Genomic DNA, 12,785 nt, shown 5'->3' on the forward strand with positions numbered 1-12,785 from the left:
ATTTTCGTGTACTTAAGTCGCCATTGTGCCTTTTGTATTTAATTCCGATGCAATTTCTGAGTTTCATCGTCAATAAGGAGGTCGGAGGGATACAGTAAACCTAAAGTGAAGCATCGGAATCTATAACTAGTGTCACAGGAATGGTTCAAAACTTAGACAGTAAGAAAAGTCAGTCTTCTTGTACTTAAGTCGGCATTGTGCCTTTTGTATTAATTTCCGATGCAATTTCTATGTTTCATCTTCAATAAGAAGATCCGAGGGGTACAGTAAACTTGAAGTGAAGCATCGGAATTTATAACTAGTGTCACAGGAGTGGTTCAAAACATAGACAGTAAGAAGAGTCAGTTTTTTTGTACATAAGTCGGTATTGTGCCTTTTGTACTTAATTCCGATGCAAGTTCTGTGTTTCATCGTCAACAAGAAGGTCAGAGGGATACAGTAAAGCTGAAGTGAAGCATCGGAATCTATAACTAGTGTCACAGGAATGGTTCAAACTTAGACACTAAGAAGAGTCAGTTTTCTTGTACTTTTGTCGGCATTGTGCTTTTTGTATTTAATTCCGATGCACTTTCTGTGTTTCATCGTCAATAAGAAGGTCAGAGGGATACAGTAAACCTGAAGTGAAGCATCGGAATCTATAACTAGTGTCACAGGAATGGTTCAAACATAGATAGTAAGAAGAGTCAGTATTTTTGTACTTAAGTCGGCATTGTGCCTTTTGTATTTAATTCCGATGCAATTTTTGTGTTTCGTCGTCAATAATAAGGTCCAAGGGATACAGTAAACCTGAAGTGAAGAATCTGAATCTATAACTATTGTCACAGGAATGGTTCAAAGCATAGGCAGTAATAAGAGTCAGTCTTCCTGTACTCAAGTCGGCATTGAGACTTTTGTATTTAATTAAGTTGCAATTTCTGTGTTTCGTCGTCAATAAGAAGGTCAGAGGGAAAGAGTAAGCTTGAAGTGAAGCATCGGAATATATAAATAGTGTCACAGGAATGGTTCAAATCATAGACAGTAAGACGAGTTAGTATTCTTGTACTTAAGTGGACATTGTGACTTTTGTATTTAATTACGATGCAATTTCTGAGTTTCATCGTCAATAAGAAGGTCGGAGGGTTACAGTAAACCTAATATGAAGCATCGGAATTTATTACTAGTGTCACAGGAATGGTTCAAGGCATAGACAGTAAGAAGAGCCAGTCTTCTTGTACCTGAGGCGGAATTATGCCTTTTGTATTTAATTCCGATCCAATTTCTGTGTTTCATCGTCAATAAGAAGGTGAGAGGGATACGGTAAAGCTGAAGTGAAGGATCGGAATCTATAACTAGTGTCACAGGAATGGTTCAAAACATAGAGAGTAAGATGAGAGAGTCTTCTTGTACTTAAGTTGGCATTGAGCCTTTTGTATTTAATTCCGATGCAATTTCTGTGTTTCATCGTCAATATAAGCTCAGAGGGATGCAGTAAACCTGAAGTGAAGCATCGGAATCTATAACTAGTGTCCCAGGAATGTTCAAAACATAGACAGTAAGAAGAGTCAGTTTTCTTGTACTTAAGTTGGCATTGTCCCTTTTGTATTTAATTCCGATTCAATTTCTGTGTTTCATCGTCAATAAGATCGTCAGAGGGTACAGTAAACATGAAGTGAAGCATCGGAATATAACTAGTGTCACAGGAATGGTACAAAGCATAGACAGTAAGAAGAGTCAGTTTTCATGTACTTAATTAGGCATGTGCCTTTTGTATTTAATTCCCATGCAATTTCTGTGTTTCGTGGTCAATAAGAAGGTCCATGGGATACAGTGAACCTGAAGTGAAACATCGGAATCTAAAATCGGGCTCACAGGAATGGTTCAAAACATAGACAGTATGAAGAGCCAGCCTTCTTGTACTTGAGTCGGCATTGTGCCTTTTGTATATAATTCCGATGCAATTTCTGGGTTTCATCGTAAAAAAGAAGGTCAGAGGGATACAGTAAAGCTGAAGTGAAGCATCGGAATCTATAACTAGTGTCACAGGAATGGTTCATAACTTAGACAGTAAGAAGAGTCAGTTTTCTTGTACTTCAGTCGGCATTGTGCTTTTTGTATTTAATTCCGATGCAATTTCTGTGTTTCATCGTCAATAAGAAGGTCAGAGTGATACAGTAAACCCGAAGTGAGGCATCGGAATCTATAACTGCTGTCACAGGAATGGTTCATAACATAGACAGTAAGAAGAGTCAGTCTTCTTGTACTTAAGTCGGCATTGAGCCATTTGTATTTAATTCCGATCCAATTTCTGTGTTTCAACGTCAATAAGAAGGTCAGAGGAATACAGTAAGCTTGAAATGAAGCATCGGAATAAATAACTAGTGTCACAGGAATAATTCAAACATAGACAGTAAGACGAGTCAGTTTTCTTGTACTTAAGTGGACATTGTGCCTTTTGTAATTAATTCCGATGAAATTTCTGTGTTTCATCGTCAATAAGAAGGTCAGAGGGATACAGTAAACCTGAAGTGAAGCATCGGAAACTATATCTAGAGTCACAGGAATGGTTCAAAACATAGACAGTAAGAAGATTCAGATTTCTTGTACTTAAGACGGCACTGTGCCTTTTGTATTAAATTCCGATGCAATATCTGTGTTTCATCGTCAATAAGAAGGTGAGAGGGATACAATAAACCTGATGTGAAACATCGGAATCTATAACTACTGGCACAGGAATGGTTCAAAACATAGACAGCAAGAAGAGTCAGTTATCTTGTACTTAAGAAGGCATTGTTCTTTTGCATTTAATTCCAATGCAATTTCTGTGTTTCATCGTCAATAAGAAGGTCAGAGGGATACAGTACACCTGAAATGAAGCAACAGAATCTATAACTAGTGTCACAGGAGTGGTTCAAAACTTAGACAGTAAGAAGAGTCAGTTTTCTTGTACTTAAGTAGGCATTGTGCCTTTTGTATATAATTCCGATGCAATTTCTGTGTTTCATCGTCAATATGAAGGTCAGACTGATACAGTAAACATGAAGTGAAGCATCGGAATCTATAACTAGTGTCACAGGAATGGTTCAAAACATAGACAGTAAGGTGAGTCAGTTTTCTTGTACCTAAGTCGACATTGTGCCTTTTGTATTTAATTCCCATGCAATTTCTGAGTTTCATCGTCAATAAGGAGATCGGAGGGATACAGTAAACCTAAACTGAAGCATCGGAATCTATAACTAGTGTCACAGGAATGGTTCAAAACATAGACAGTAAGAAGAGTCAGTCTTCTTGTACTTAAGTCGGCTTTGTGCATTTTGTATTAAATTCCGATGCAATTGCTATGTTTCATCTTCAATAAGAAGGTCCGAGGGATACAGGAAACCTGAAGTGATGCATCCGAAACTATAACTAGTGTCACAGGAGTGATTGAAAGCATTGACAGTAAGAAGAGTCAGTTTTCTTGTACTTAAGTCGTCATTGTGCCTTTTGTATTTAACTCCGATGCAATTTCTGAGTTTCATCGTCAATAAGGAGGTCGGAGGGATACAGCAAACCTAACGTGAAGCATCGGAATCTATAACTAGTGTCACAGGAATGGTTCAAAACATAGACAGTAAGAAGAGTCAGTCTTCTTGTACTTAAGTCGGCTTTGTGCCTTTTGTATTAAATTCCGATGCAATTTCTATGTTTTATCTTCAATGAGAAGGTCCGAGGGATACAGTAAACCTGAAGTGAAGCATCCGAAACAATAACTAGTGTCACAGGAGTGATTCAGAGCATTGACAGTAAGAGGAGTCAGTTTTCTTGTACTTAAGTCGGCATTTTCCCTTTTGTATTTAATTCCGATGCAATTTCTGTGTTTCATCGTCAGTAAGAAGGTCAGAGGGATACAGTAAACCTTAAGTGAAGCATCGGAATCTATAACTAGTGTCACAGGAATGGTTCAAAACATAGACAGTAAGAAGATTCAGTTTTCTTGTACTTAAGTCGGCATTGTGCCTTTTGTATTTAATTCCGATGCAATTACTGTGTTTCACCGCCAATAAGAAGTTCAGAGGGAGGCAGTGAACCTGAAGTCGAGCATCCGAATCCATAACTAGTGTGACAGGAATGGTTCAAAACATAGACAGTAAGAAGAGTCAGACATCTTGTACTTGAGTCGGCATTGTGCCTTTTGTATTTAATTCCGATGCAATTTCTGTGTTTCATCGTCAAAAAGAGTGTCAGAGGGATACACTAAACCTGAAGTGAAGCATCGGAATCTATAACTAGTATCACAGGAATGGTTCAAAACATAGACAGTTGGAAGAGCCAGCCTTCTTGTACTTGAGTCAGCATTGTGCCTTTTGTATTTAATTCCGATGCAATTTCTGTGTTTAATCGTCAATACGAAGGTCAGAGGGATACAGTAAAGCTGAAATGAAGCATCGGAATCCACAACTAGAGTCACAGGATTGGTTCAAAACGTAGACACTAAGAAGAGTCAGTTTTCTTGTACTTATGTCGGCATTGTACTTTTTGTATTTAATTCCGATGCACTTTCTGTGTTTCATCGTCAATAAGAAGGTCAGATTGATACAGTAAACCTGAAGTGGAGCAACGGAATCTATAACTAGTGTCACAGGAATGGTTCAAACATAGACAGTAAGAAGAGACAGATTTCTTGTACTTATGTCGGCATTGTGCCTTTTGTATTTAATTCCGTTGCAATTTCTGTGTTTCATAGTCAATACGAAGGTCAGAGGGATACAGTAAACCTGATGTGAAGCATCGGAATCTATAACTAGTGTCACAGGAATGGTTCAAAACATAGACAGTAAGAAGATTCAGTTTTCTTGTACTTAAGTCGGCATTGTGCCTTTTGTAGTTAATTCCGATGCAATTACTGTGTTTCACCGCCAATAAGAAGTTCAGAGGGAGGCAGTGAACCTGAAGTCGAACATCCTAATCCATAACTAGTGTGACAGGAATGGTTCAAAACATAGACAGTAAGAAGAGTCAGACTTCTTGTACTTGAGTCGGCATTGTGCCTTTTGTATTTAATTCCGATGCAATTTCTGTAATACATCGACAATAAGGACGTCACAGGGATACAGTAAACCTGAAGTGAAGCATCGGAATCTATAACTAGCGTCAAAGGAATGGTTCAAAACATAGACAGTAAGAAGAGCCAGTCTTCTGGAACTTGAGTCGGAATTGTGCCTTTTGTATTTAATTACGATGCAATTTCTGTGTTTCATCGTCTATAAGAAGGTCCAAGGGATGCATTAATCCTGAAGTGAAGCATCGGAATCTATAACTAGTGTCGCATGAATGGTTCAAACATAGACAGTAAGAATAGTCAGTTTTCTTGTACTTAAGTTGGCATTGTCCCTTTTGTATTTAATTCCGATGCAATTTCTGTGTTTCATCGTCAATAAGAAGGTCAGAGGGATACAGTACACCTGAAATGAAGCATCAGAATCTATAACTAGTGTCACAGGAATGGTTCAAAACTTAGACAGTAAGAAGAGTCAGTTTTCTTGTACTTAAGTAGGCATTGTGCCTTTTGTATATAATTCCGATGCAATTTCTGTGTTTCATCGTAAAAAAGAAGGTCAGAGGGATACAGTAAAGCTGAAGTGAAGCATCGGAATCTATAACTAGTGTCACAGGAATGGTTCAAAACTTAGACAGTAAGAAGAGTCAGTTTTCTTATACTTCAGTCGGCATTGTGCTTTTTGTATTTAATTCCGATGCAATTTCTGTGTTTCATCGTCAATAAGAAGGTCAGAGTGATACAGTAAACCTGAAGTGAGGCATCGGAATCTATAACTGCTGTCACAGGAATGGTTCATAACATAGACAGTAAGAAGAGTCAGTCTTCTTGTACTTAAGTCGGCATTGAGCCATTTGTATTTAATTCCGATGCAATTTCTGTGTTTCAACGTCAATAAGAAGGTCAGAGGAATACAGTAAGCTTGAAATGAAGCATCGGAATTAATAACTAGTGTCACAGGAATAATTCAAACATAGACAGTAAGACGAGTCAGTTTTCTTGTACTTAAGTGGACATTGTGCCTTTTGTAATTATTTCCGATGAAATTTCTGTGTTTCATCGTCAATAAGAAGGTCAGAGGGATACAGTAAACCTGAAGTGAAGCATCGGAAACTATATCTAGAGTCACAGGAATGGTTCAAAACATAGACAGTAAGAAGATTCAGATTTCTTGTACTTAAGACGGCACTGTGCCTTTTGTATTAAATTCCGATGCAATATCTGTGTTTCATCGTCAATAAGAAGGTCAGAGGGATACAATAAACCTGATGTGAAACATCGGAATCTATAACTACTGGCACAGGAATGGTTCAAAACATAGACAGCAAGAAGAGTCAGTTATCTTGTACTTAAGAAGGCATTGTTCTTTTGTATTTAATTCCAATGCAATTTCTGTGTTTCATCGTCAATAAGAAGGTCAGAGGGATACAGTACACCTGAAATGAAGCATCAGAATCTATAACTAGTGTCACAGGAGTGGTTCAAAACTTAGACAGTAAGAAGAGTCAGTTTTCTTGTACTTAAGTAGGCATTGTGCCTTTTGTATATAATTCCGATGCAATTTCTGTTTTTCATCGTCAATAAGAAGGTCAGACTGATACAGTAAACATGAAGTGAAGCATCGGAATCTATAACTAGTGTCACAGGAATGGTTCAAAACATAGACAGTAAGATGAGTCAGTTTTCTTGTACTTAAGTCGTCATTGTGCCTTTTGTATTTAATTCCGATGCAATTTCTGAGTTTCATCGTCAATAAGGAGATCGGAGGGATACAGTAAACCTAAACTGAAGCATCGGAATCCATAACTAGTGTCACAGGAATGGTTCAAAACACAGACAGTAAGAAGAGTCAGTCTTCTTGTACTTAAGTCGGCTTTGTGCATTTTGTATTAAATTCCGATGCAATAGCTATGTCTCATCTTCAATAAGAAGGTCCGAGGGATACAGTAAACCTGAAGTGATGCATCCGAAACTATAACTAGTGTCACAGGAGTGATTGAAAGCATTGACAGTAAGAAGAGTCAGTTTTCTTGTACTTAAGTCGTCATTGTGCCTTTTGTATTTAACTCCGATGCAATTTCTGAAATTCATCGTCAATAAGGAGGTCGGAGGGATACAGTAAACCTAACGTGAAGCATCGGAATCTATAACTAGTGTCACAGGAATGTTTCAAAACATAGACAGTAAGAAGAGTCAGTCTTCTTGTACTTAAGTCGGCTTTGTGCCTTTTGTATTAAATTCGGATGCAATTTCCATGTTTTATCTTCAATGAGAAGGTCCGAGGGATACAGTAAACCTGAAGTGAAGCATCCGAAACAATAACTAGTGTCACAGGAGTGATTCAAAGCATTGACAGTAAGAAGAGTCAGTTTTCTTGTACTTAAGTCGGCATTTTCCCTTTTGTATTTAATTCCGATGCAATTTCTGTGTTTCATCGTCAGTAAGAAGGTCAGAGGGATACAGTAAACCTTAAGTGAAGCATCGGAATCAATAACTAGTGTCACAGGAATGGTTCAAAACATAGACAGTAAGAAGAGTCAGATTTCTTGTACTTAAGTCGGCATTGTGCCTTTTGTATTTAATTCCGATGCAATGTTTGTGTTTCATCGTATATAAGAAGGTCAGACGGATACAGTAAACCTGAAGTGAAGCATCGGAATCCATAACTAGTGCCACAGGAATGGTTCAAAACATAGACAGTAAGAAGATTCAGTTTTCTTGTACTTAAGTCGGCATTGTGCCTTTTGTATTTAATTCCGATGCAATTACTGTGTTTCACCGCCAATAAGAAGTTCAGAGGGAGGCAGTGAACCTGAAGTCGAGCATCCGAATCCATAACTAGTGTGACAGGAATGGTTCAAAACATAGACAGTAAGAAGAGTCAGACGTCTTGTACTTGAGTCGGCATTGTGCCTTTTGTATTTAATTCCGATGCAATTTCTGTGTTTCATCGTCAAAAAGAGTGTCAGAGGGATACACTAAACCTGAAGTGAAGCATCGGAATCTATAACTAGTATCACAGGAATGGTTCAAAACATAGACAGTTGGAAGAGCCAGCCTTCTTGTACTTGAGTCAGCATTGTGCCTTTTGTATTTAATTCCGATGCAATTTCTGTGTTTCATCGTCAATACGAAGGTCAGAGGGATACAGTAAAGCTGAAATGAAGCATCGGAATCCACAACTAGTGTCACAGGATTGGTTCAAAACGTAGACACTAAGAAGAGTCAGTTTTCTTGTACTTATGTCGGCATTGTACTTTTTGTATTTAATTCCGATGCACTTTCTGTGTTTCATCGTCAATAAGAAGGTCAGATTGATACAGTAAACCTGAAGTGGAGCAACGGAATCTATAACTAGTGTCACAGGAATGGTTCAAACATAGACAGTAAGAAGAGACAGATTTCTTGTACTTATGTCGGCATTGTGCCTTTTGTATTTAATTCCGTTGCAATTTCTGTGTTTCATAGTCAATACGAAGGTCAGAGGGATACAGTAAACCTGATGTGAAGCATCGGAATCTATAGCTAGTGTCACAGGAATGGTTCAAAACATAGACAGTAAGAAGATTCAGTTTTCTTGTACTTAAGTCGGCATTGTGCCTTTTGTATTTAACACTCTAAGCGCCAAGCCCGTAAAATTTACGGGCCTGGGATCGCGCGAAAATCACCAAGCCCGTAAAATTTACGGGCCGCTACATTTAATTTCATTCAAAACACTGCAACGTTATTTCTACGGGTTTGGCCAGCGCTATACGTTTTTCAGATGTTTATTAACAAAATGCGTCCATAGATGTCACGGCAGCGCTGTAATTCATGTTAAAACTTATCTTTGCGTTCTCAGTCTGTATATCATTCAGTTGTTTGTCATCATGTTTCGGCGCGGTTTATCAGACGCAGAAATTGCGGATTTGATCAATCATAGCGACACTCTGGATAATGTAGAGAGTGATTCAGACGATTCTGAATGCAATGGTGTGTTTGAAGGTACGTATTTCCGAATTTTCCACGTAATTGTGCAGTACGCACATATCTGTTGAACATGTGTAAACGATGTATGTAGTTACACATAATGTGATATTCTTTTTAGAAGACGAGATTGATGACAGTTTGTCTTCAGATGAAGACGAGAATGATGTTGAAGGTGTTGCTTCAAATCCAGCAGCTGTGCCGTATCCGAAAGACAGTGAGTGGACTGCAGTTGACACCTACCGACCTCTGCCTGTCAACACGACACCCAGGCAGATACTAGTGGATATTGATGAGTCGAGTTCTGTACTGGATTGCAGTAAAGTGTTCCTTACTGACAGTGACGTAAATGAACTCAAGAGACAGACAAATTTGTATGCATCACAGACAATACAGAAGAAAAGAAGAGGAAATAATCTGAAGCCCCATTCAGTTTTGAGTTCGTGGAAGCCAGTGACTATAAGTGAGATGAGGCGTTTCTTGGGTATTATTTTCCACATGTGTGTTTCGAAAAAGCCCAAAATTGCGGACCATTGGAGCACTAATCCTGTTCTTAGTTGTAACTTTTGTCCCCATGTCATGAGCCGTTTGCGTTTCACTCAGATACTGTCATGCTTGCATCTTGTTGACAATTCAAATCAGAAAAAACCAGGCGAAGATGGATTTCATCCACTTTACAAAGTTTTGCCATATTATAATAATTTGAAGGAGCGATGTATCCAGGCATATCGTCCCTCAGAAAAAGTGACAATTGATGAAGGAATTTGCCCATTTCGAGGTCGTGTGAGTTTCCGTGTTTACATGCAAAATAAGCCTCATAAGTATGGACTGAAAGTATATGCTGTTGCTGAAGCCAGTAGTGGCTATGTTGTAAATTTTGAAGTTTATGCTGGTAAGCATATTGTTGACAATTCTTCGTCTGCGGTTATTTTGCGATTGTTGTCTGACAGCAGCTTGCTGAACAAAGGCCACACTGTGTATTTAGATCGATTTTATTCCAGTCCAGAGCTATTTCAGCAACTGGCAGAGAAAGGCACTGGAGCTGTTGGTACTGTGAACAAATCCAGGAAAGGATTGCCTAAAGATTTAGTATCTGCTAAGCTGAAAAAGGGCGAAATGTCTTTTCGGCGTAAAGATAATGTATTGGCAATGAAGTGGAAAGATAAGAGAGATGTGTATACATTGTCTACAAGGCATCAAGCAACATTTGGTACGCATACTAAGAGAAATGGGTCTGTAGTATTGAAACCACTTCAGGTACTTGATTACAACCTCAATAAAATTGGAGTGGATATTGGAGACCAACGCCTGCAGTACAATCCGTTCCAGCACAGAACTGTGAAATGGTGGCGAAAATTATATTTCCATTTGCTGCTTATGGGAGTATCAAATGCATTTTGGCTGTACAATGCAGTGCACAGGAAGAAAATTACAATAACAGACTTTATAACAGTGCTTGCAGTTCAGCTTGTTGAAGACGACACACTTGAATTCATTCCAAGAAATGAAGGAACTGTAGGTCGGCTAACAAAGAGACATTTTTTGCAGCACATACCTGCAACTACTAAGAAGTATGCTGCTCGTGTGTGTCACGTGTGCAGTTCCAGGAGCAAGAAACAGAGTGGCAAGGCTTCTCGCAAAGAGACACGATACGAATGTGAACAGTGTGGCGTTGCACTCTGCCTGGAACCTTGCTTTAAAATTTTCCACACTAAAAAACAATATGATTCTGTGTGAAATTTATATGTAATACTGTATACTATCAGAAACATGTAATGTAGTGCCACAATTTTGGTTAAAAATAAATCACAATTGTATTCCCTTATTCGTATGACTTTTTCTAAATTCTTAAAACATCTAAGTGATTTCTATAACTGTACCTTAAAGCTGTGCATTGTAAAGTAGTTTCTTTCACTCAGAATTAAAGTAGAAATGTGCAGCTTCAAGATGGTACCAAATTTGCCACAATCCAAACAGTAGATTTGATGCAGTAATTTTTTTAATATTGGTAAAATTGCCCGGTTTCTAGGGACGGGTGCATAAAATAGGCCTGGTACAGAGAGTGTTAATTCCGATGCAATTACTGTGTTTCACCGCCAATAAGAAGTTCAGAGGGAGGCAGTGAACCTGAAGTCGAACATCCTAATCCATAACTAGTGTGACAGGAATGGTTCAAAACATAGACAGTAAGAAGAGTCAGACTTCTTGTACTTGAGTCGGCATTGTGCCTTTTGTATTTAATTCCGATGCAATTTCTGTAATACATCGACAATAAGGACGTCACAGGGATACAGTAAACCTGAAGTGAAGCATCGGAATCTATAACTAGCGTCAAAGGAATGGTTCAAAACATAGACAGTAAGAAGAGCCAGTCTTCTGGAACTTGAGTCGGAATTCTGCCTTTTGTATTTAATTCCGATGCAATTTCTGTGTTTCATCGTCTATAAGAAGGTCCAAGGGATGCATTAATCCTGAAGTGAAGCATCAGAATCTATAACTAGTGTCACAGGAATGGTTCAAAACATAGACAGCAAGAAGAGTCAGTTATCTTGTGCTTAAGAAGGCATTGTTCTTTTGTATTTAATTCCAATGCAATTTCTGTGTTTCATCGTCAATAAGAAGGTCAGAGGGATACAGTACACCTGAAATGAAGCATCAGAATCTATAACTAGTGTCACAGGAATGGTTCAAAACTTAGACAGTAAGAAGAGTCAGTTTTCTTGTACTTAAGTAGGCATTGTGCCTTTTGTATTTAACTCCGATGCAATTTCTGAGTTCCATCGTCAATAAGGAGGTCGGAGGGATACAGTAAACCTAAAGTGAAGCATCGGAATCTATAACTAGTGTCACAGGAATGGTTCAAAACATAGACAGTAAGAAGAGTCAGTCTTCTAGTACTTAAGTCGGCTTTGTGCGCTTTGTATTAAATTCCGATGCAATTTCTATGTTTCATCTTCAATAAGAAGGTCCGAGGGATACAGTAAACCTGAAGTGATGCATCCGAAACTATAACTAGGGTCACAGGAGTGATTCAAAGCATTGACAGTAAGAAGAGTCAGTTTTCTTGTACTTAAGTCGTCATTGTGCCTTTTGTATTTAACTCCGATGCAATTTCTGAGTTCCATCGTCAATAAGGAGGTCGGAGGGATACAGTAAACCTAAAGTGAAGCATCGGAATCTATAACTAGTGTCACAGGAATGGTTCAAAACATAGACAGTAAGAAGAGTCAGTCTTCTTGTACTTAAGTCGGCTTTGTGCGTTTTGTATTAAATTCCGATGCAATTTCTATGTTTCATCTTCAATGAGAAGGTCCGAGGGATACAGTAAACCTGAAGTGAAGCATCCAAAACAATAACTAGTGTCACAGGAGTGATTCAAAGCATTGACAGTAAGAAGAGTCAGTTTTCTTGTACTTAAGTCGGCATTGTGCTTTTTGTATTTAATTCCAATGAAATTTCTGTGTTTCATCGTCAATAAGAAGGTCAGAGTGATACAGTAAACCTGAAGTGAGGCATCGGAATCTATAACTGCTGTCACAGGAATGGTTCATAACATAGACAGTAAGAAAAGTCAGTCTTCTTGTACTTAAGTCGGCATTGAGCCATTTGTATTTAATTCCGATGCAATTTCTGTGTTTCAACGTCAATAAGAAGGTCAGAGGAATACAGTAAGCTTGAAATAAAGCATCGGAATAAATAACTAGTGTCACAGGAATAATTCAAAACATAGACAGTAAGACGAGTCAGTTTTCTTGTACTGCAGTGGACATTGTGCCTTTTGTAATTAATTCCGATGAAATTTCTG

General features: G+C 38.4%; 1 protein-coding gene across 1 annotated transcript; it reads left to right on the top strand.

Moving 5' to 3' along the window:
- The first annotated feature begins 8,883 nt into the window (after positions 1 to 8,883).
- On the top strand, positions 8,884 to 10,717 carry LOC126440377 (piggyBac transposable element-derived protein 4-like). The gene is made up of 2 exons (XM_050090663.1): positions 8,884 to 8,998; positions 9,102 to 10,717. Exons 1-2 carry the CDS (start codon positions 8,884 to 8,886, stop codon positions 10,715 to 10,717), a joined length of 1,731 nt encoding a protein of 576 aa, XP_049946620.1.
- Positions 10,718 to 12,785: the final 2,068 nt, after the last annotated feature.

Source organism: Schistocerca serialis, unplaced genomic scaffold (genome assembly GCF_023864345.2).
Source record: "Schistocerca serialis cubense isolate TAMUIC-IGC-003099 unplaced genomic scaffold, iqSchSeri2.2 HiC_scaffold_1362, whole genome shotgun sequence".
Lineage (NCBI taxonomy): Eukaryota > Metazoa > Arthropoda > Insecta > Orthoptera > Acrididae > Schistocerca > Schistocerca serialis.

Coding starts and splice junctions, on each gene's coding strand:
- LOC126440377 (XM_050090663.1), top strand. CDS start 8,884: ATGTTTCGGCGCGGTTTATCAGACGCAGAAATTGCGGATTTGATCAAT. Junction 8,999..9,101: donor ATGCAATGGTGTGTTTGAAG/GTACGTATTTCC, acceptor TATTCTTTTTAG/AAGACGAGATTGATGACAGT.